Source organism: Perca flavescens, chromosome 12 (genome assembly GCF_004354835.1).
Source record: "Perca flavescens isolate YP-PL-M2 chromosome 12, PFLA_1.0, whole genome shotgun sequence".
NCBI classification, from domain to species: Eukaryota; Metazoa; Chordata; class Actinopteri; order Perciformes; family Percidae; genus Perca; species Perca flavescens.
In genome coordinates this window covers 12,229,164-12,251,874 of record NC_041342.1, presented here as the reverse complement: position 1 = coordinate 12,251,874, position 22,711 = coordinate 12,229,164, and the positions used below count along the sequence as shown (strand labels likewise).

General features: G+C 40.4%; 2 protein-coding genes across 2 annotated transcripts; both read left to right on the top strand.

Moving 5' to 3' along the window:
* Positions 1-5,743: 5,743 nt before the first annotated feature.
* On the top strand, positions 5,744-10,000 carry crsp7 (cofactor required for Sp1 transcriptional activation, subunit 7). The gene is made up of 3 exons (XM_028592697.1): positions 5,744-6,147; positions 7,505-7,579; positions 7,669-10,000. The coding sequence occupies exons 1-3, from the start codon at positions 6,076-6,078 to the stop codon at positions 9,358-9,360; spliced, it is 1,839 nt and encodes a 612-aa protein (XP_028448498.1). The 5' UTR covers positions 5,744-6,075; the 3' UTR covers positions 9,361-10,000.
* A 4,810-nt stretch (positions 10,001-14,810) lies between these two features.
* Positions 14,811-21,670, top strand: cnn2 (calponin 2). Its single transcript, XM_028594000.1, has 7 exons — positions 14,811-15,058; positions 17,629-17,750; positions 17,866-17,932; positions 18,599-18,736; positions 18,836-18,952; positions 19,725-19,871; positions 20,273-21,670. The coding sequence occupies exons 1-7, from the start codon at positions 15,005-15,007 to the stop codon at positions 20,573-20,575; spliced, it is 948 nt and encodes a 315-aa protein (XP_028449801.1). The 5' UTR covers positions 14,811-15,004; the 3' UTR covers positions 20,576-21,670.
* The last annotated feature ends 1,041 nt before the right edge of the window (positions 21,671-22,711 follow it).

The window sequence follows — 22,711 nt, the reverse complement described above, 5'->3', positions numbered from 1 at the left end:
TAAAATGACCATAAAATGAAATATAAGTTCATATCTAGGAAACTATATATATATATATATATATATATATATATATATATATATATATATATATATATATATATATATATATATATATATATATATATATATATGACATTTTTTTTATAAATATTCCACACTACGAAAAAGACTATTCTGTAACTGCAACATTATTTCTGTTGATGAGGTCCTCATGTGTCAGCATATTCCACCATCATTTCTAACATAATGTCAATCAAAAAATGTTCTGACAAATGTGGATCGAATCAGTTAACATTAAGTTAAGCTTGAAGATTTTTTTTTTTTTAAATACTCTAATTGTTTTGGATGCATTTGGTTTCAGATAGTGTTTTTTTTTTTGCTTTCCCACCTATTTTAGTAATGTTGTGACCGCATGAATATGTGGACATGTTTTCCCCCTTTTACGGCTTGGGTTTTATTTCCTTTAAAAGGGGGGAGTCTGCTTTGTTTGTCAAGTGTTTTGTTTTGGTAATTTGTCCCTTTGTCTCTTTTTAATTCAGCGTCATGTGTCGGCTAATGTATCTTCTACGTGAAGCCTAAAAGCATCGGAAATATGGTAATCGGCCTTTTATGCACATGTACGAGCCGTTTGGTACTATGTTTTACACTGCGATATACTGTGTGTGCTTATTTTCTGTGCAAGGCCCACAGAGTTTTACTATGTCATGGACAATCTAGACTAGCTTTGTATATTGCTGTATGGTAGGAACAATGTTTTTCGTGCTTTATGTGATATGATGTCAAAGTGAGAAAATGCACTGAGAAATACTGTGCTGCAGTATGTCATTGTGGGCTCAATGTTCTCTGCTGGACCTCAGACTTTAGAGTGAGCCTGACATCTTTGTCGGTCCGTTTTGTGATTCCTTTGAACTTTTTGTCGTGCTCTTGTAGATAGCTCTGAGTGATGTGTCGCCTGTTACTCCCACCTTTTTTATGCATCAGCGTTGAGGTATGCATTGGTATGATACCAGTGTTTACAGAGATAAGAGTTTACAACAGAGCAATGTTTGTTTTTCTCTTCATAGAACATGTCTCTTATATACTGCGTCTGGAATAACGGACTACATATGAACTTGCGGTGTAGAATAGCAAAAGGACTTTGCTTTTAAAATTTTACAGTGAAACTGTAATGCAATTTCAATACGATGACCATATTAATATATCCTATTTCATGAGGTTTTGAAGTTATGACTGAATTCTAATTTATTTGGCTTAATGTGCATTTCAAAGCACTTTTTATTTAATTTATAAATTACTTTAGTCTGCAGAAATTGCCCTTCCTATGTACTTGCTATGAGCAGCTACATGCTGTCAATTTTTTTTTTTACAGAGTAGGTACTATTTAGATTTTATGAATTTAATCTTATAGTAAATCTGTCATCAGCGCTGTATATTCCTCTCTTTTTTAGTGTCACATCAACAGTTGAACCAGAAAGCCAAAGTTCAAAACAGCCATACGTGTGAGAATACTTAGACATTTTAGACTTCTGTTGAAACACATCCTCTCCCTTTTTGTTTCCAAAATATTGTGTTGGGATACGAATTATTTCATATATATATATATATGAACGTATCAATGCATTGTTTACATTGAACATAATAACAGAAATTCTCGCAGCATAACTTCAAGAGATGCGACTGACCTATTCTCTCCGCTACCTGGGGAATCTCTTTTCTGCATGATGCTGCATTTCAAAATATCTCAGAAAATACCTTGACATATTGTATTTTGCTTTAAATTAAGTATTTAAGTATGCCTTGTTTTATAAATATGCTGTCAAGCACTATTTTGTAGTGAATATTACTATATACATCTTGTCTGAGAAACAACCTAAGAAATAGCAAATACAAATACTGTACAGTCAGGCTATATCTCTCTCTCTCATATATATATATATATATATATATATATATATATATATATATATATATATATATATATATATATATATATATATATATATATATAAAAAATTCTGAATCAGGAAGATGAAACTGAGTCATGGTCATGTTCTGTCACTGAGTGGGTTACCCACGTCTATGAATCCTTTGTGTGCATTTTGAGAACAGCCTGCTGCTGGTTCAAGCCTCATACAATGGCAGCTAAATTGTTATACGACGTATTTTGTTTCTGAGTTACAGTGATACTATTCTAAACAATGCACATGCATTTTACTGCCGTGAAGGGGTGCACTATGCTCCTATAGTACACTCGCAGCAACAGAATAGAATATGCAAAATCTAGCATTCTGCAGCACAGCTTGGCAAGTTGGTACGTTTTTTTTTTGTTTTTTTTTAGCTAACCCTTTAAAAATGACTGGATTCAAAACCTTGTTCTTCAAAAATGTGTGTTTTCTATTTTAACTGTCAAATCGGACCAAAAGAATCCAAGTTGACTGTAAGTGTGTGCTATATTAAAGATGTAATGCGCTTCTGTTTGAACTGTACCTGATGTATCTTTCTTGTGTGAAGGCTTCTGTCTTTGTATCTTTGCATTATTATTTGTAAATGAAATGAAAATAAATATATATCTGACTAAGCAACGACATGTCTTTAATCTTATTTTTTATCATTGGTTGGACTACAAAAAAAGCACTATTGAGTTTTTAACTCAAACGGCAGTTACATGATGATTACAGCCCCCATAACTGGCATAACTTAGGCTTTCCCACCCACTCCACAGCTTCACACCCAGCATTTGCCCTGCCTCTCCCACTCTGTCCACACTAACAGTTTTATTGAGCTGACACTGACATTTTGCATGTGGGATGGGTTTGACAAAAGTAATGACCAAGATGACTGGTGGAAAGATTTCTGTACTTTCTACACTGACTATGTAAGGTTCATGATTATGTTGTCATGTGTATGTCTTTCCCCTTTTTGCTTCCCCAATACTAATACTAATACAGACAATGACTCTTAGCTTAGGAAACAGCTGGCAGACACCGTCACCACATTTAAGAGTAAACGTAAAACTCTCCTCTTCGATAAAGCTTATAGTTAGGGAGTGAGGAGTTGCAGCGTTCAGCCAGACCGGCAGGGGAGGGTGTGTTCTTGCAGATGCGGCACCCCTTCTCTTCTCTGATCTCTTCAAAGTCGTCAGATTCCTCTACCATATAATCAATGATATAATTAAAGCAGAGGGAAGCAGGCCAGTACAGATCGATCCGGCGGGGGAGAGATTCTAGCCCGACCGGGCTCCTCTCCTTAACCTGTCTCTCTTAATTGTGCTGTTATAGTTTTAGACTGCCGGGGGACTTCCTTTGACACACTGAGCTCCTCTCTCCTCTCTCTTTCCATCTGTGTGCACCCATGTCCCAGAAATGCTTGTTACTCCCCTAGCTCTGGGGAGCTTATTCCCCGGGGTCCCTATGTTGTTGTTTTTTCACCCAGCATGTTTCCTTGGTGGCACCTAAATCATGGTTGCAGCTGTCGCCGTGGTCCTGCTGCACGCCCTGCTATGCCCTGTTGCACCCTGCTATGCTCCGCAGTGCCCTGCTACGTCCTGCTACGCCCTGCTATGCTCTGCTGTGCCCTGCTAGGTCCTGTAACGCCCTGCAGTGCCCTGCTATGTCATGAACTACTACAACCACTATTTGTAGTCACTGTTCCATTATCTTTACTGTGACTATTATTGCCACTGTTCATCACACCCCCAACCGGCACCGTCAGACACCGTCTACCAAGAGCCTGGGTCTGTCCGAGGTGGACTTTTTGTCAGAATACTAGGGCTGTTACCTCTTAGTCGATTAGTCGACTAATCGGTCGTTTTGGTCTTAGTCGACTTAGATTTCTTTAGTCGATTAGTCATTTGTTATGCTTATGCTTATTCATGCTTAATTACTCATTTCCAAGAAACTTATGAGCACATTTATGGTAAACACAAGATTTAAAGTGGTGCTTTTGCCGGATTAATTGTGGAGAAACTCAGTTTTACAGATTGTTAATTAACTACATTTATATTGTGCTTTTCTAGTCTTAACCACCTCTCAAAGCGCACAGCTCTGTCAATTAAATCAACTAATCGATTAGTCGACATAATTGTATAAGTGTTAGTCGACTAAGAATTTCTTTAGTCGAGTACAGCCCTACAGAATACAGTATAGAAAGTCTGCTTGGAATTATAGGAAATATTGGATAGGATAGAACAGCACAATGTGATTCTGCTAAATAAAACATTCATTATTAATTTCACTTGTTTTCATTTAAAAAAAAGTCTTACAACCAATCTGGGTCAGTGATACAGCTTCTGCTCTTTAGGAAACGGAAGGACTCCATCTACTGGTGGAATGCTGCAATATAAAGTTCACAATATTGATCATTCATAATAACTTGCATGTTTTGGTAAAATCATCTAAATCATATATATTTGAATATCTGCCTCGAGGGTGATCTTTTGTATGTAAGTATCTATGTTCTAAATGTACTAGGGATGTCTGATAGCTGAGAGATTGTGCAAGCTGTGTGTGGTTACTGATACAATAATGGGGGAACCTTTGGCCAAAGTTGATCTAATAACTGACAATAATTCAACATACTTTAATATGATTTTCTCCTCTAGGAATAGGGAAAGTGAAACCTGTAGACTTCTAACTGAGAGATGATTGAAAATGAGTAATGTACTTTCTTTTGTACGGTTTCTCTCGAGGTTGGCATGTGGCATTATGTGTTTTCTATTTTTTTTGTCTGTGGTTCAGTTTAGAGCCAAAATGATTAGTCTATTCAGCGATTAGCTGATCGACAGATAATGAAGTACCAACAATTTGGATTACTGAAGAATTGTTTAAGTCGTTAATCAAGGAATAATGCCATCAAACGTTATCTGGTCCCAGCTTGTAAATTGTGAGAATTTTTCCTCTACTTTATATCCCTGTAAATGAAATACCTTTGGGTTTTGGATTCTTGGTCAGACTAAATAAGTAATTTGAAAACATCACTTGGGCTCTGGGAGACTGTGATGGACCTTTTCAATGACATTTGCCATTTTATATATACTGTATGTATACATAAGACTAAGTGATAATCTAATAGTTAAATAAAACCACAAATGAACTGCTACAATGAAATTGTCCTTATATTTGAATTAATTGTTTGAAATTCGGTAACATACGACCGATATATGATATAATGTATATGATAACAGATCAGGAGGAAATTAACCGAGAAGTACCTGTTCATTTTTTTTTTACTTATGTATATATTCTTGAGGCTATTATTTAACCATAGTCATATTATTCTAGTTTGTTATGGTACTTGTCTTTGTTCCAATACCCCATTGTGAGTCACCTCTGAGTGTAAAGATCTCTGAATTATAATTAAAAAATGTACATTATCTGCGTAATTTGGATAATTGTGTTCAGAAATAGGCTATCCTACAATTTATAACCGAGTTGAAATTATTTCAAAAACATTGTTTAATCCAATCAGTTATCTAAAACTTCGAAAGTCGAGTCAAAAGCCGTCAAAATCGGTCCAAATGCATTTTGAATTTAACATTTTGTTAACATCCAATTTTGTCCAAATCAGCCAAGCAGTTGCAGAAATCTTGTCCATATACGATTATGCTCATTCATTGCTAATTGTGCTAATGTCCTGCAATTTAGCATCCGGCAGTTTCTTATGCTGGGGACCCATTTTGTACATTTCCAGCATAAAACTTTTGGGGTACTCAACACAAATAGACTAATGGGTAAACCCATGAGTGTAGGTGGACAGCAGGGATGTTTACTTGGTTACGTGCAGACGTCAAAGCGCATTCATCATATCCCAGCATGCAGCAGGAGGCCGTCGAGAGATCCAGCAGCTGGTAGTGAGTTGCTAGAGCGCCCAGCAGGCAGCAACCAACGGTCAACATAGCACACACATTTTCCACTAGATGAGAGAAAAACTGAGCCGTCTACCTTACAGGCGACAGAAAAACATGCTGTTCGGACGCCTGTCGTGTTACCGCAGCGGCTTTTGAGTCATCATTGTCACCCGGTTTTCATTTTGGAGGATTCCTCCCTCCATCCTCCGGATCGCACCGAACGGGCAATGACAACGGTCTCAGCAACCCCGCAGCATTTGAGGGACCGGCTGCTGCAGGCCATCGACACCAACAGCAATGTGAGTGAAGCTAGTAGGCTAGGAAGCTAACGCTAGCTTGTTTACCTGCACTCTGGCAAACTCAACAAGGCAGTTCACACAACAGTTGTACATTTACTATGTCATTGTCATTTTAAATGCGTGGTATACGATTTGGGCTGGCACCGACCTGTCGAGTAACTGCCAAAGATGGAGAGACGCTGAGCTCTTGATTTGACAGCTTGCAAGCTAGCTAGGTAACTTAGCAGAAGCGCTATACCTTGGTTAGACGGTTTATGTAGATAGCTTGCTAGCTGCTAGCCTAGCCGTAATGCTAAAGCGGGTTTAGAGTATTACACGGCTTGAGGGAATATAATACATAACGTTACATGTGCCCGGGAAATACGCATTTAACTCTTAAATGAACAGTGTGTTCTACCAATTGGCCTCCTTGTAGACAGTTTCACGCCAATAATCCCTCGTTACCGAAGTGTGGGAGGTAGCCAGCTAGATAACTCTTAGCTTGAATAGCTACGTTTTAGGAAATAGTCGGACCCTTCCTTCTCAAGTTTGTTAAATGCTAACCGTAGCCAAATGAGCTAACACGGGTTTGCTAAGTCTGCCGAGACTCAAACGCTTATTGACTTCCACGACAGGATAAAAACCTCGCTCAAATCAAAGTTTATCGCCTTTTACCTCCAATTTTTGATCCAGTGCTACACTTGTTAAAACGTTTACAATGAGGAAGTTTTTTTGAGTTGACACTTTGCCATTGTTACTTTTCAACGTCGATCTGAAGCGTACAGTTAAGCTATGTTTCAGAAGCTAGCTAACTTGCCCCCCTACTCACACACGTTGCACTATTGCCACGATTCAATAGCGTTTCTAGCTATAAGATTAATATGAGTATCCGTCATTTGCATTGTCTATGCTTGCTCCAACTAATACTGTTTTTAAAGCACCTAACACTAGATTCTGTACTGTATTCTGTATATTTCATCTATGGATGCATGTGATGTTTTATGGGGTGGACGTTATGTATTAAGTGTTTTATTTTTATTATTTTTTTTTTTTATTATTATTCTTATGCGTCTTGCGATTGTCTGGTATTTTGTCATAAGCAGCACACTAAGGCAAATTCCTAACAACTAAGTTGTATGGCAATAAATGATTTAATCTTAATGTTTATTGTTTACTCTATGCACCTACTACAGTCTTTGCAAATCTGCTTGGTCATAAATCTGATTCTGATATATGTATCTTTTAATATATCAGGACTGTCATTACAATTTTCATTTAACAGTGACTTCTGCTGTTAATAGTGGCTACTGCTAAATATTTGCACACCGGTGCAGGTGAAATAGCCTAATACAAAATGTTTGTTTGTCCTCCCCTGCAGATAAGCAATATGGTGGCTGTATTGGAGGTAATTTCCTGTCTTGAAAAATATCCTATCACCAAAGAAGCACTTGAGGTAAGACAGTTGATTTTATGTGAACTAATACTTCATGTAGAAATTGTGTTGCTTAATTTGTTTCTAACTCTCACACGTTATTTATGTAGGAAACTCGACTAGGAAAATTGATCAATGATGTAAGGAAGAAGACCAAGAATGAAGACCTTGCTAAGCGTGCTAAAAAACTCTTAAGGGCCTGGCAAAAGCTGATCGAACCTGGGCCAGCTGTGGCTGCCAGTGCCCCTGGGTCTACCAATGGCAGTTCTCATCCCTGCAGAACGGATGCCTCCCCTCTTGACATTTCAGTGTCAGGGAAGGGTGTCCCTGAAGTCAAAATCCGAAACGATGTTCACAACACATACTCGCCAAAAGCTGAGAAATCAAGCAGCCGCAAACGCCGAGCAGAGCACAGAGACAGTGGGGTGCACTTGCCAGAAAAAATCTCCAAGATGTCTTCGTTTGATAACTCTGTTTCCCCACCACTCACCAATGGGATTACAGGCAGTCCTGGTGCCCAGCCTGACCAGCAAGTCGTCCCGTCTCCTGACAGATCCCGGATAGAGCACCTTGATAATGATAAAATCAACAGAATTCCGGTTAATGCTGTCAAGCCTCGCCCCAGCTCCCCTGGAGTTGCCAAACTACCTAGCACTTCCTCTATGATCAAGGTTGCTGTGATGCAGCAACAGGCCAGATTGGATGAAGGAGGTGGAGGAGCGGGGTTTTATCAAGCCAAAAGTCCCCGTGGCCTCACCACCAGTCCAAGGAGCCTGAAGCAAGACACAGTGACCAAGCGCTCTTCAGCATATGCACCTAAAGGAACACCTATCCCAAGCCCTTCCTCTAGGGACTCTACCTTTTCTTTGGCCCAGCCTGTATCCTCCCCAGCTCAAGCATCTTACGCTGACAAGCTGCCACATTCTTCTCATAGGTCTTCAATGCACTGGGTCAGTTCGTCAGAAGTCCCCTCTCATTGCCCGCCACAAGACCTATCCGCAACACTGGAATCCCCATCAGTCTCCCCCTCACCCTCTCAACCCCAACACAACTCAGAACTACAAAGACCGACATCTGAGGGAGCCATGTCTGCGTCTGATGACACAGAAGGGACAGCATTTCCCAACTCTGAGCATAAAAGGAGGAAGTACAGGTCAAGAGACTACTCAGTCAACCTAGATGGCCAGAAAATAGAGGACACAACTAAACCTGTACGGTTAAAAGAACGCAGATTAACATTTGACCCGGTCACAGGTCAGATTAAACACCTGGTACATAAAGAACCTTCTCAAACAGAGGAAGCACCCACTCCTGACCCTGCTGAGTCTAGGCAGAGAACTGAAAGCACTGTACAACAGCCCGCTGTCCCTACCCCGGCCCCAGCCCCAGCCCCCGGCCCCAGCCCTAACCCTTTCTATCAAACAAACTGGAAGGAGCTGTCCAGAAATGAAATCATCCAGTCCTACTTGAACCTTCAGAGTAATGTGCTCACCTCCTCTGGTGTCCAGGCCCCTAGTGCACACTCCTTCATGTCAGAGTATCTGAAAAGAGAAGAACAGGAGATCAAGGACTCACGGAAGAGACACGTTCTGCAGAAAGATAGCTCAGTAGGGGATTTACCGGGCTTGAGCCGGGAGGTGACGGACGGAGACCTGGACAGGGTACACACACAGCACTGGCCGGGGGTCAACGGTTGTTATGACACAGAGGGTACCTGGTATGATTGGACAGAGTGCATATCATTGGACCCTCATGGGGATGAAAGCAAATTGAACATCCTGCCATATATTTGCCTAGACTGAGGGGTTTGGGAAGGTTGCTGTCCTCTTCCACTCCTTTCTTCGTCTTCCCACAGAGACGAGATACTTTTGTGATTTTGTTTGTCCACTGTGAGTTCGGCAAAAGCCAGGCCTGCTAAACTCCCTCACCCCCCCCGCCTCCTACTCTCTTTCTGTGTTATTCTAATGAGATGTTGGTAAGAGTAAAGATTAAAAGAATAGTTGAGTTTGTAATACCAAGGGCGGTTTCTGTTTTATTTTTCAAACTGAAAGCCACAGGAATGATGAGGCCCTAGTTGCAGAATGCTGCTACTAACACGGAAGGCTAGAAGTAGAGGACGGACTTATCCCAGACAACCAGAAATGGTGTAATGTCAATTTATGATGTTCTGAATTGTACCTCATATTTCAGGCTCACTGGGATGATACCGTTTTTCTTTTCTTATCTTCTAGTTTCAAATGAGGAATTCCAATCTAGGGTTCCATTTGAGGGAAGGCTGGGGTTTAGCGGTCCTGTCCAGGCCGCCACGTTGGTGCCCAGAAAGGTGTTGATAAATCTAGCACAGTTAGAGCCGAACATGTCCAGATTAAGAAATACTGGATCGTATTAGGTCGTTGCAAGAAGCTTTATGTGAGATATAAAGAGTAAATTATAAATTTCTTATCATGTATACATCTTATTTATTTTGACCAGTTCATTATGGGACGTTCGGAAACTGATCTGGTTGTTATTTTTCTTTTTTTCTTTTCACTGTTTACATCACAATGCTGTCGGCCTAATCTTCAATATTGAAGGGGCATACAAATGTTTTTGCATGGTCTTTCTCCAAGACTGGCCAATGCGTTTGGTCATTGACATTCCATACTCCATCCTTCACCCTCGTAGGCTCTTTCTGTCTCATCACACAGCTCCTGTATGCCCATCCCATCGCAACTCTCAAGATTTATTTTTTTTTTTCTTCAGAAAAATCATTTGGCTTTAAAAATGGTTTCATCAAAAATAGTGTGGTGCTAATTTAAAGTTAATTCACCTAAAGTTAAAAAAAAAAAAAAAATTTGATCATCACACTAATTCTCTACCAAGCGTAACATTGGAAACAAAAAAAGTCAAATCAGATGATGCTGACCAATAGCATTTTCAGAGACAAAAACAATGAAATGTTTGAATACTGGGACTCCCTTTTTGTTTCCTTTTCCTTACATAATGTTGGCCTTCCTCTTCATCACCAATATTTTTCGGAGTTAAACAGCCTTAGTGAATGTACAGGATTGAGACCTCTAATGCACTTGTTCATAAATTGACAACTTGTTGGTCATTTAATCACTGACTTAATTCAAATGTGAATAGTGACTGATGCTCTCACAATCTATGTGCCCACAGTTTACTCAGAGTTTAAGATGCATTAATAGTTTTTTGCAGCTGCTTTTGAGAGTTTAGAAAGTATTTAGTTTGAGGAGCATCTATTTTGCTTCCGTTTTTTTTTCAATACAGCAAAGGGGGGAGAGAGAGAGAGAGAGAAAGCTGTGTGCATCAGATATTTTTGGCATTTTCCATGTGACATCTAATACTTAAAATGTATTTCCCTTTTATACTCACAAATCACTACCGCTTTTTCTCCCAACTTAAATTGAGATTGGCTTCTGCGCAGCCTCTTTCCATTCGTACTTTCAGTCATTCATCCCTACCAATGTGCCTTGGTAAATGGTTAATCTGGATTTGCTTCAGAATAAAAAAAAAAATTAAAAAAAAATAAAAACACGCCTGTCCGTGGAGCTGGGTGTATGTACGAGAATTGCAAATCCCATGATCAATATGACGCTGGTATATGCACCGTTTGTTGCTTTTTGTACACTGATCTAGAGAGACTGAAGCTGCAGACAATGAGAAACTGCACAACGCAGCTGGCAATAAAGGAAAAGTGCTACAACTGGTTGATAAGAATCTGTTTTCTGGAGTTTTGACTGGGGGCTCTTTATTTGTTCAGTGTTTAACATCCCTCAATTGTTTGAAAAATAAAAATGATCTAAATCTTCAGCTCCGTCGACTGACTCGTGGGTCTTTTACGGTGCCATTGTGTTCATCAACCTTGGATATTTTGCCCTGTGGAAACTGCATGGTCAGTCGGGAGCGCTGTATACTTGTGCCTATTTGTTGTGTGCTCCACTGTTGAAGTTGCATTATGCTGTAAGTTTGTTGTACTGGCGCAGTTCGTCCATGTGGGGGTGCACTTGTCCTTTTTGCCTTATTTTGTCTGCATCCGTGTGGGCTCGTTGGTTACGGTTCACTGGGAATGAATTGGTCAGACTTGTCGATATCAAGGCCAACAAAGAATATATTGCCCCCCTATTTTATTTTATTTTTTAAATCAAATAATCCTACTCAAGATTTAGTTCTCTGTCAGGGGAAGCCTGGAATTGACAACACTAACAGTAAAGAAATAGCCTTGTGTGTGTGTGTGTACAAAAGTGATTTTTATGGGTCCCTTGTTTGATAGACTCGGATGAATCGTAACTACGTCACTCTGTGCTGACGTAGTCTGATTACACATATCAGGATGAGACACTGCCCCCCCCCCCCTCGGGTGTGTTCTCTCAGACTCTGAATCAGTCCTCTGCACACCTGTATGATGTAATCACCTGCCACATGCAGCCTCAGAAATACAGCTGTTTTTTATGACGAGAGACAGAGGAGAGACACCTGGGCTTACGTCACTATTAGTTTCCCAGATTTGACATCCTATCTCGTCTCGTCAGAATCTGTTGGGACAGGCGCCGCTGAAGCTGTGCAATTCCATGAAATCAAAATGATGATGTCATTGGTTATTAGAGCTTATTTTTGTTATGTATTAATGTGGTGATGATTTTCTCACTAACTCCATTTCATTGTTTTGTCTATAAAATGTCCTCTTGCTTGTTTTTTTCTTCTTCATCCGAACAACAATACAAAATCCAAATGTACTATCACGTGATAAAGAAAAGCACCAAAAGCTCACGTTTGAGAAGCTAGACCCAGCAAATGTGTGACTTCTTTGCTTGGAAAAAATGGCTGAAAAGATTGATTATCCAAATAATTGTTGATGCATTTTCTGTCAATCAATTAATCTTTTCAGCTCTAGTAATATGCAGCACACTTCTGGTAGATTGACCACAAAAAAATGCTTTTGATCATTCTCTAGATCAGCACTTTGCAGATGGTACAATATATGTGTGTGTGTATATACAGTATCTCACAGAAGTGAGTACACCCCTCACATTTTAGTAAATATTTCATTATATCTTTTAATGGGACAACACTGAAGAAATTACACTTTGCTACAATGTAAAGTATTAAGTGTACAGCTTGTATAAAATAATAAGCTTGTCAAAATAACTCAACATACAGCCATTAATGTCTAAACCGCTGGCAACAAAAGTCAGTACACCCCTATGTTAAATTCCCATAGAGGCAGGCGGTGTTTTATTTTTAAAGGCCAGTTATTTCATGGATCCAGGATACTATGCATCCTGATAAAGTTCCCTTGGCCTTTGGAATTAAAATAGCCCCCACATCATCGCATTCCCTTCACCATACCTACAGATTGGCATGGGGTACTTTCCATAAGATCATCTCTCAATGCAAATCAAACCAGCTAGTAGGCTAACTGAAATAAAACTATGCCAATTTACACTGTTATACAAGCTGTACACTTAATACTTTACATTGTAGCAAAGTGTAATTTATTCAGTGCTGTCCCATTCAAAGATATAATGAAATATTTACTAAAATGTGAGGGGTGTACTCACTTTTGTGAGACACTGTGTGTGTGTGTGTGTGTGTGTGTGTGTGTGTGTGTGTGTGTGTGTGTGTGTGTGTGTGTGTGTGTGTGTGTGTGTGTGTGTGTGTGTGTGTGTGTGTGTGTGTGTGTGTGTGTGTGTGTGTGTATATATCTTAAATATATATATCTCAGTGTTTAATCTAGATTTATTTTCAGTATGAAACCTCTCCATCAGAAGCTCCTTAAACTCAAACATGCTTTTGTTCCTGATGACATCCAACTCCATGTCCAACATGGAAAAGGAAATGCACCGTGGAACCAGACTAGCTGAAACAAATGTCAGTTTTTAAGGTAACTAGTTGAATTTTTGGCCAATTTAATTTTCCTGACTGGCCAATTATAGTCAATAGCTCTATCTTAACAAATAGCCCTATTGTCCATAACTAGATTATGCCTGGTCTGGTGAAACAACTGGCTATGTGTCAGAGTCAGTAGGCTCCCTTTTAGAAAATATATATGTATATGTTGGTGTGTAACTCTTTATTATGGGATTCATGTTTTCTCCAGATGTTATACATAATGTTACACTGTAATGTAGCGTACTTCGAATAGTAGTCTTGAATAAGTCTGATTGCATTCATGCTGAGGTGCAACTTGCAACTTCTTAACAACTAAGTTACTTTTTTGTCTATAAAAAGTGATCTGTTGAGATCAGACATTTGTTTCCGTTTCTGGCGTGTGAAGGGAAGCTGCATCTGTTATCTAACACCCCATAGCCCCGACATTACGTCACCTCAGTAGCTAAATAGTGCTTAGTTTAGTTCCTCAAAACTTTTTTTTTTTCTTTTCGACAGTGACTCAAAAGAGTGCGACAGTTTTGGTATAGCTGCGAGTCTTGTTACGGTATGCAGGGTGGGACCGGTGGATCACTCCCACCATTCAGGAATTTGGGAAGTTTCCTTCCATATAAGGAGTTTTTGATGTCAATCGCGATCTAAAGAAGAGGAGGAGAAAGGTGGAGTCTATCGATTAACGAAGCGTATAACCAAAGAGTATACAGGAGAAGCGAGAGAAGTCCTGTCGCCGTACCACCGTGATTTCTAAAACCGTTCTCTGCAATTGAATACTGGGGAGGAATGGGTAGTTTTTTGATTTGAGTGTAGACTTATAAACCCTGTAATATATGGTATTACTCTATGCGCTACGGGCATACATTCATGGAACAAGTGATACAACTTGTCATAATGCAGCTGGTGTGTGTTGCACTTGTTTAGCCTAATTAAAAAAATAGACATATTCATATAGCCTATGCTTTGTATTTTCCAAAAGAAAGTGTCTAACTACTGTTTCAAAGCCTTCTCTAACAACCCTGCCAGGATTAAAAATATGAGGGTGAGAAATAGCCTAGGCTACTAAAGCCTTTTTTTCTATCCGTTTCTATTTTGTTGGACAAAAAAAATGGTCTGATATAAACGCATTGTGTTTTAAATAATGAAAATGTGTTCCCATAGTACGCTATGTCATTAAATAATTAACTTCTGATGTCATTTCAATCCGGGGTGTTTCTTTAAGAGTTTGTTCCATTCAATAGCCTATACCATTGATAATTTCCTCCTGATTCCTCTCTGCTGGAGAGAGACGTCCGGTCTCAACTACGTTTTTCGCGCCCTCGTATGGCTCCGTTCTGTGACACATCGGCGGCGAACTATCTTGACTCCTGAATCGAAGGCTCTTTGGGAGAAACTTTGAGCTCGCTCTAATTGGCGGCCGTAAAAGAGAAAGGAAGTATTTAGTTCACTCCGAGGTTTCATTGGAAGAGAAAGTCGAAGATTGTTTAGCTACATCAGGGTTTATTCTCAAGTAGCTGTCTTTTTATTTTTTAACCCAAACACAAGAACCTCAACTCTTTGACAATGGCTTTTACCAAGGGTCCTTCCTACGGATTATCAGCGGAAGTCAAAAACAAGGTAGGTGTTAATAGATTTTTATCATATCATATAAAGTTGTCGTTTAAACTTTTCTTCCCATCATCCACTCGTTGTGCTTTCCTCGGACCGCGAGCATCGGAGTCACCTGGCCTCCATTTTGATATGCGTGCTCAGGTCAGGTTAGCGTAATTCAGAGGTCGATAGAAACACGCGTGTCTAGAGAGATTTAAACGTTTTTATATTGAAGGATGAGCGGAATCTAGAACGTTCGCAAAACTTTGAGTGGGAACTTTGCAAAGTGTAGCCTATATTAATCTTTTGAGTTGTATATCTCAAATTTAAAACAGAATACGTAGCTATGTTCCCACGCAGGAGACAAAGTTAAAACAAAACAAAACAAAAACAGACTACATGGGCGTTGTCCCCTCTGGCAAAGAAGTGTCGTTGTGGCAAAACTGTTATACCCGTTTCCAGCATGTTGTATTCCCCCCGAGCAGCTTCCGGCGTTGTGACCCACATTATCAGATAATGTAATTCATCTATTACTCCCGGGACTGGATGTCATCCATCCTCATTATTCCCTGTGTCTTTTATTTTGTATTGCTGAATTCTTTCAAACAACAAGAATAGTTTCCTAACGTTACTTCCCCCCCTCCCCTCTTGCGGTAAGCTGTCCTGCCGCTTCTCGTGAACTTTTCTTCGCTCAAATCAAGACCGATCAGGAAGTTGTATTTAATTTTTTTCCTCCTTTTTTTAGTTTTCACTCTGCACACTGAAGTCACATAAACCAAACTGTCTCTAAAATGACACACTTAATGGTAGCCTAATATGTAGGGCTACAACTTGTTGAGTGCGGCCTTGATGGGGAAAGCACCTTATGTTTATTTGGACCTGCCTGCGCAGACCTCTGCACACCCGGATCCACTTAGAACCCCGCAGCTGATGCCGGGGAGGACTTTTCTGGCCGTGTGTATCACACTGAGCTGTAACTGGACGACCGTGGAAACTTTCCTTGCAATTGGGTTGTTACCGCGTAATACTGTTCAGTCCTCCTAATACTATTACTAGTGAACCACAAGGTGATTGGCTTTTTTTTTTTTTTTTTTTTTATAAATCTTGGCCGTCATTTTCTTGCCTGCATGGTTTACCCTTTGTTACTAAAACGGGGGGAAAATAGTATGGGTTGCAGCTATAACCATACATATAGACAAAGGTTTTGCTCACTCAGCTCTCCGGCCTCACACCTACCCTTGAACTCACTTTTTTTCTTTCTTTTTTTTTTCTTTTTTTAGCTGATTATTATTATTTTTTTTATTCTATGTATCTGCATTCCTTGGCTGTGCCCTTGTATGGAAGAGAAAGCATCAAGTCTCCTCCTCAAATCTCTACACAACAACATGGGCTGGACATAAAGAAAACCCATGGATTTCCTCTGTCTGTTACCACTGTCCTTGAAGGGGAGTGTGTGGGGGGGGGGGATAAAGAGATGCGGACTTGAGTGATGTTTCCTGTCAGTGGTGACGTAGCCTCTGTGAAATGTGAGGCATTTAAAGGATTTGCACTCCTCCTAGCTGCCCCCCCTTATATATCTAGAAGACCATGAACTCAAAGTTGACCAGCTGCAATAAGCAGTGGTCTATATTCATTCATTGGATCAACACACAGTTGGGCTCCCTCTCTGCTTTAGCCAGCTCTTTCATTCAACCACTGTGGGGTAAATTCTTTTGCGTTCAGCTTGTCTTTCTAAATTACATCTGTAGGATTCTTTGTGGATTTATTTTTTTTTTTAATATGGGGATAACTGAATGAAGGAAATGTAATTAGAGGACAGGCATTCCTTAAGAGTACAACCAGCTGTGAGCCAAGTGCGGCCAGCTTCTATGTAAATGGTAGGTTAAACTCTGTGGTTCAGCGTCCCATTGCCCTCGACACACACACACACACACACACACACACACACACACACACACACACACACACACACACACACACACACACACACACACACACACAAATGCATGCAGGTTTGCACGAAGCGTGGTGAACACCTTACCCTTGACTAGAAGGGAAGAACTCTAAACCTCTTTTCAGTAGTCACTAATTTAACGACAAACGACTCGTTGTTTACGTGGTCATGGTGCTCTTCCTGAATGGCCTCTCTCATAGCCAGCATGGCGTGTCTCTCACACTTAGGTCATCAGTCAAAAAACAAACCTTGTAAACCAAAGTAACACCTCAATGTGTCAGCCTTACAAGAAAGTCAATCTTTGTGCCATGTTAATGCCCTTAACACCCCCCTTCTACTTTCAGCCACTGCCTTCCTGTGTTTCAGGGGAGAATTTAGCAGTTTACCAATGTGTGTGTGTGTACACAAAACCCCTCTGTAGATGTAGCGTACTACACTGAGGCAGAGTACAAATCAGGGGTGACCCTGAAACATGATAACCTAGTCATAATAAAGTGTGTGTGTGTGTGTGTGTCTCTCTTTGTAACAAAGAGGAAGTCTGTGATGAACTATGAATGCCTTTACTGTTTTAAAAAAAAATTAAAATCCCCTAGTAACTGCTAACCGAACACACATGTGACCTTTGACCTCTCCGCCCAACCAGATCGCACTAAAGTACGACAACCAGAAAGAGGAGGAGCTGAGGGTGTGGATCGAAGACACCACCGGCGCTTCTATCGGCCCCGACTTCCAAAAAGGCCTGAAGAGTGGTGTTATTCTGTGCGAGTAAGCGGACGTCAAATCTTGTCTGTTGCACCATGAATGCTTTGATCATCTGATTTTTAGGATGTACAGTGGTTGGGGGAAATCTTTAAAGTATTTGCCTCTTTTTCTCTCCCAGCCTTATCAACAAACTTGCCCCAGGCTCTGTGAAAAAGGTCAACCAGTCAGCGCTGAACTGGCATCAGGTGAGTTAGTTGATGAAACATGCTTAATTCAGGGGGGGGGTGCAAAACTAGTGTCTTTTGGCAGCACCAGTTAATTTACTTTTATTTATTTATTTATTTATTTATTTATTTATTTATTTCAGGTTTATTTATCAGGGACAATGCACACTCATAATACATACAATTAAAACGTGCCAGAATTAGAGCTCACCCTAAAAAAAGAAAGGGATTTAGCTATAAAATAATACATACCGGTACAGATTTGGCCCTAAACAATAAAAGTTGACTACACTAATTAGCAAGGACTTTTCATGCAGTTAGAGACTTGCTTTTTTTTTTTTTATTATTTTTTTTTTTTTTTTTTAACATAGTTTACATTAAAATGTGCTTTGAGTGTTTCCTAGCAGTTAGGATGTCAGTACCCTGAATCATGCTAGGTCATGTTGATAGGCAGTGACAGCTTCTTTTGCCTCGAGGCATTTCTGAAACTGGTTCCTTTTTTACCGAGTCGCAGCCAGTCCCCGTAAACAAATCCACTCCCTTATTTGAGACTGGCGGACAAAGGACTGCTCCTTGTTTAAAAAGGATATTTAAGATGATGTGCAAACAGAAAAACTAATCACACCTCTGGCATTCTAAATTGTGCACACGTTGTCGTTGATCTTGTGTAAATTGGTGTGGTCTTAGCTGGAGAACCTGACGAACTTCATCAAAGCCACCACGGCGTATGGCCTCAAGCCTCATGATCTCTTCGAGGCCAACGACCTGTTTGAGAACGGCAACATGACGCAGGTCCAGACAACGCTGCTCGCGCTCGCTAGCATGGTGAGTCTTTTTAAAATCCGACACTAAGTGGCGGAAGTAATGTTAAATTATTACGGTGAGTGATTGTCCCACCATGACCAAATGTCTTTTTCTCTCAAGGCCAAAACCAAGGGCTGCCAGCCACGGGTGGACATTGGGGTGAAGTACGCTGACAAGCAGGAGAGGATGTTTGATGATGAGAAGATGAAGGCTGGACAGTGCGTCATTGGCCTACAGGTACTGTGTTTTGTGTTGTGTGTTTTTATTTTTTTTGGGGGGGGAGATTCCTGGGTGAGCTGCCTGCAGGGTTTAACATGTGAAGAGTCAGCAGCAGTTAGTTTTAGACCTACAACTGTGATCAAACCAGCAAAAAACGTAACTCTGCGTACACTCGCTCCAGCTATGTACACACAGCCAGCCACACCTCTCCATACCTGGCACATTCTACATTGAGACTACTTATTTATTTGTAGTTTCCAAAGGAAAAACTGTGAAATATTACTCCATAAAATCAGTTGCGGCTTATTAATTTGATACTTTTGGCTACATCTGACAGAGGTGAGGGACTGCACCTGCTTGGAAAGCTGAGCTCAGCAGTGCATGTGTCGAACCCAGACGTTGTCACGATGCCACGTCAAGCTTGGCATACTTCAGTATAAATGCTGCCCATTGTTCTCACGGCCTCCGCGGCTTGTGTTTTTGTTGACCTTTCCGTTGCCAAGATGTGTCAGGTAGACATGAGGGCTGCCAACACGGTGATAAGAACTTGCAATAGGACTTACTGTCTTCATTTTGAGTATAGGGCAGTCATTTCTGCCAGCTGACTGAAACTTCAAAGTATTGTTTGCGTAAGTGTCATGACTCGCAATCACTCCACTCACATTCTTGTTGATATTATGCAACGTGTTACCACTGTTTTGGTATGGCGTAAGTGCAACATGGGGTTTAAAGAAAACTTCAGTTTAGTATGTCTTACGTCCATGTATTGTGGCTCTCTGTCTTTTTCTAGATGGGGACCAACAAGTGCGCCAGTCAGAGTGGTATGAACGCATATGGCACCAGGAGGCACTTATATGACCCCAAAGTTCAAATCCAGCCCCCAATGGACAACACTACCATCAGCCTGCAAATGGGAACCAACAAGGGAGCGAGCCAGGTAATGCAACGCATTGCCGACTTCATGAAATCCTAAATAAGATAAGACTTTTTTTTTTTTTTTTTTTTTTTTTTTTTTAAATCAGCCTTAGCCGATAACTGATACGGGCAACCGATATTTGGAACTGATACTGCTTTTGTTTCCTCAATTAACGAAATCAAACGCCACAGTGCTGGAAGCCTGCCAGGCACTCTGCTAGTGGGGGAGGGGCAGTGCATGGTCTGCGCGTGAAAGATGGGACAAAGCAGCTCCTCTTCCTACCACTGTACAAAATTGAAGCCAAAGCCCCTTACCTGGTTTAATTCCTATACTAGGAAGAAATAAATGTTAATGGCGTCACAAAATGTTTGTCTTTTTATTTATTTTGTCTTCATTTATTTTGTCTCCCGTCTCTGCTACAGGCTGGGATGACTGCTCCAGGGACAAGGCGTGCCATTTACGACCAGAAGCTGGGCACAGACAAGTGTGACAACAGCACCATGTCCCTACAGATGGGCTACAGCCAAGGAGCCACCCAGAAAGGCCAGAACTTTGGCCTGGGGCGGCAGATCTATGACGCCAAGTACTGTCCTAAAGCTGGAGAGGTTGCAGATGATCAAAACGGGGCAGGCATCGCCCGCGACTTCCCAGATTTCCACGACGAGGGTTACCAAGGTTACCACGAGGAAGAGCAGGTGTACCAAGACGATGGAACCGATTACTAGAAGGAAGGAAGGAAGGAAGGAAGGAGGGAGGGAGCTGAGGAAGGGAAAGAGAGATTGTCTAAAGGAGGCATGTTCTGCAGAAAGCTGAAACTCCTTAAGGGCTTATTTTTTATATCCACAGGATGTTGCACCTTTTTTGTTTTGGTCATATCCTTTTTGTAGTATTGTTTTCTTAGCCCTGTTTGTGCGAAACCGATGTTAGACATATCATGATGAACTGCATTCCTGTGATTTTTGTATTTAAAGTGACCACAAAAGCCAATCTATTTGGCTTATCTAGTTTTTTTTTATCTAGGGATTTTCTTTTAATGTGCCAAAGCCCTACTATTCTTTCTTTTGTCAGTGTTTCTTTTGCTCACTCGTTAGTTACATTAAGGGAGGTTCCTATTTTTTGGTAAGGGCAACATGAAACTAAAAGTGGAACCTTTAGGGAGTTTTTTTAAGAAACTGTTCTTTTGTATCTGTAATTCTGGAATCCTCTGTATAAACAATGTAATTCCTGTGAATGAGACTGTACATTTGTTTGATACTTCAGCATCCTCTTCATCCCCTCAGTATTGGTCAGTAACTGACAATAGTTACACTTGTGGTTGTTCGGACAGACGACCATTTTAGAACAAACTAGTCTTACCTTTTTCATATTCTGGCTTTTCTCATTCATTTCACTATTTTTTGGTTTCTTTTTAAGAGAAAATATTCCCTTTGTTTGCATAACCAGTCCAACTAGAGTTAAGCTTGTTTTCTTTGGAGTAAAGATGGTGGGGGAAGTGGATCCAATAGCACAGGTTAAGTTTTTAACATTCCAAGCAAGAATACTGGACTCCTTTTTTTTTTTATTGTCATTGTGTAAGTGAATCAGTTTGAAATATTGATTGATATGCAAACCAATCATGCAATTATATTTGATCATTCCAAGATTATTATTTATACATATTTGTGATTTGAATGGGGGTTGTTTTGTACCTTGACTGAATAACATTTGGTATTGACTAAACATTTTCCTGTGGTATAATCCTTATGCCAGTGGAATATTTCTTTTTTTTATTGAGAACTAAGTTTGTGTGAATACGGTGTAATAAAGATGTGTATTCCTTATCATGTGTTGATTTGCAAAAAGTACCGATGTAATGTTTGGCACAAAGGACGGGAATTATTTAATTGATCTGCAGTAGTCGATCATTGGTTATTAAAGGTCCTGCACAACCATCAGTTAGTATTGGCTTAGTGCAGTCCACAAGTTTCACTATTACTGCACACATCTGTGTAATACTTATGAAACATACAGTATATTTTTAAAGGAGGGGGGGGGACTTCTTGTGGTATTCACCCATACACTTATGGTGCTTTTCCATTACGTGGTACCTGCTTGACTCGCCTCAACTCTACTCTCTTTTTTTTGGTTTTCCATTACGAAAAAAAAAAAGTACCTGGTACCACCTCAGTCAAAGCTCCAAGCGATACCAAAAGGTGACGTGAAGGTGCCAGAGGGGGGTGTCCTGGACAAACCCGTCATTTTTAAATGGTTTAGCCAGCTGTGGGTTTTTTTTCTTTCTGCTGCCTCCAGCTTCATTTGAAACAAAATGTGTCTTCTGGCTGTGGCAACAACACACCTTCGACATTCTGTGTTTGTGTGTGTCGCATTCGGTCACGGCAGTTTACTGCGGCGCCGCTATGATGACCAGCCACGCTGAGGCGCTACTAAAATCTGCAATGGAAAACGGACGCGCAGTGCGTCAAGTCAAGGCGAGCAGGTACCACGTAATGGAAAAACGCCAATAGTTTGGGTATAAATTGTCCAGGTTTTGCGATGTGTATCTCTGAGATTAGATATCTCAAAACCAAAGCATTAAATGGCTAGATACTGATTCGAGGAAGTAAGAAAATACTGTGTTTTTGCGATTGGGTGAACGGACCCTTTAAAGTTGCAGTAGGTAAGACTTATACAACTAACTTTTATTCATGATATATACAAACTGACCCTATGTTCCAGTAGAACTACATGAAGCAGGTCATTTAAAAAAAAAAAATCCAGCTCCTCTGGCAATTTGCAAAAATCCACCGCTCCCTGTTCAGATGCACCAATCAGGGCCAGGGGGTGTCTAACTGCGTGTCAATCACTGCTCATGCACACACATT

What these genes read in the sequence shown, in the direction of transcription:
- crsp7 (XM_028592697.1), top strand. Translation starts at nt 6,076, where the DNA reads ATGACAACGGTCTCAGCAACCCCGCAGCATTTGAGGGACCGGCTGCTG. An exon ending in CCATCGACACCAACAGCAAT is followed by an intron (nt 6,148 to 7,504) that starts GTGAGTGAAGCT and finishes CCTCCCCTGCAG; the next exon opens with ATAAGCAATATGGTGGCTGT. An exon ending in TCACCAAAGAAGCACTTGAG is followed by an intron (nt 7,580 to 7,668) that starts GTAAGACAGTTG and finishes TTATTTATGTAG; the next exon opens with GAAACTCGACTAGGAAAATT.
- cnn2 (XM_028594000.1), top strand. Translation starts at nt 15,005, where the DNA reads ATGGCTTTTACCAAGGGTCCTTCCTACGGATTATCAGCGGAAGTCAAA. An exon ending in AGTGGTGTTATTCTGTGCGA is followed by an intron (nt 17,751 to 17,865) that starts GTAAGCGGACGT and finishes TTTCTCTCCCAG; the next exon opens with CCTTATCAACAAACTTGCCC. An exon ending in AGTGCGTCATTGGCCTACAG is followed by an intron (nt 18,953 to 19,724) that starts GTACTGTGTTTT and finishes GTCTTTTTCTAG; the next exon opens with ATGGGGACCAACAAGTGCGC.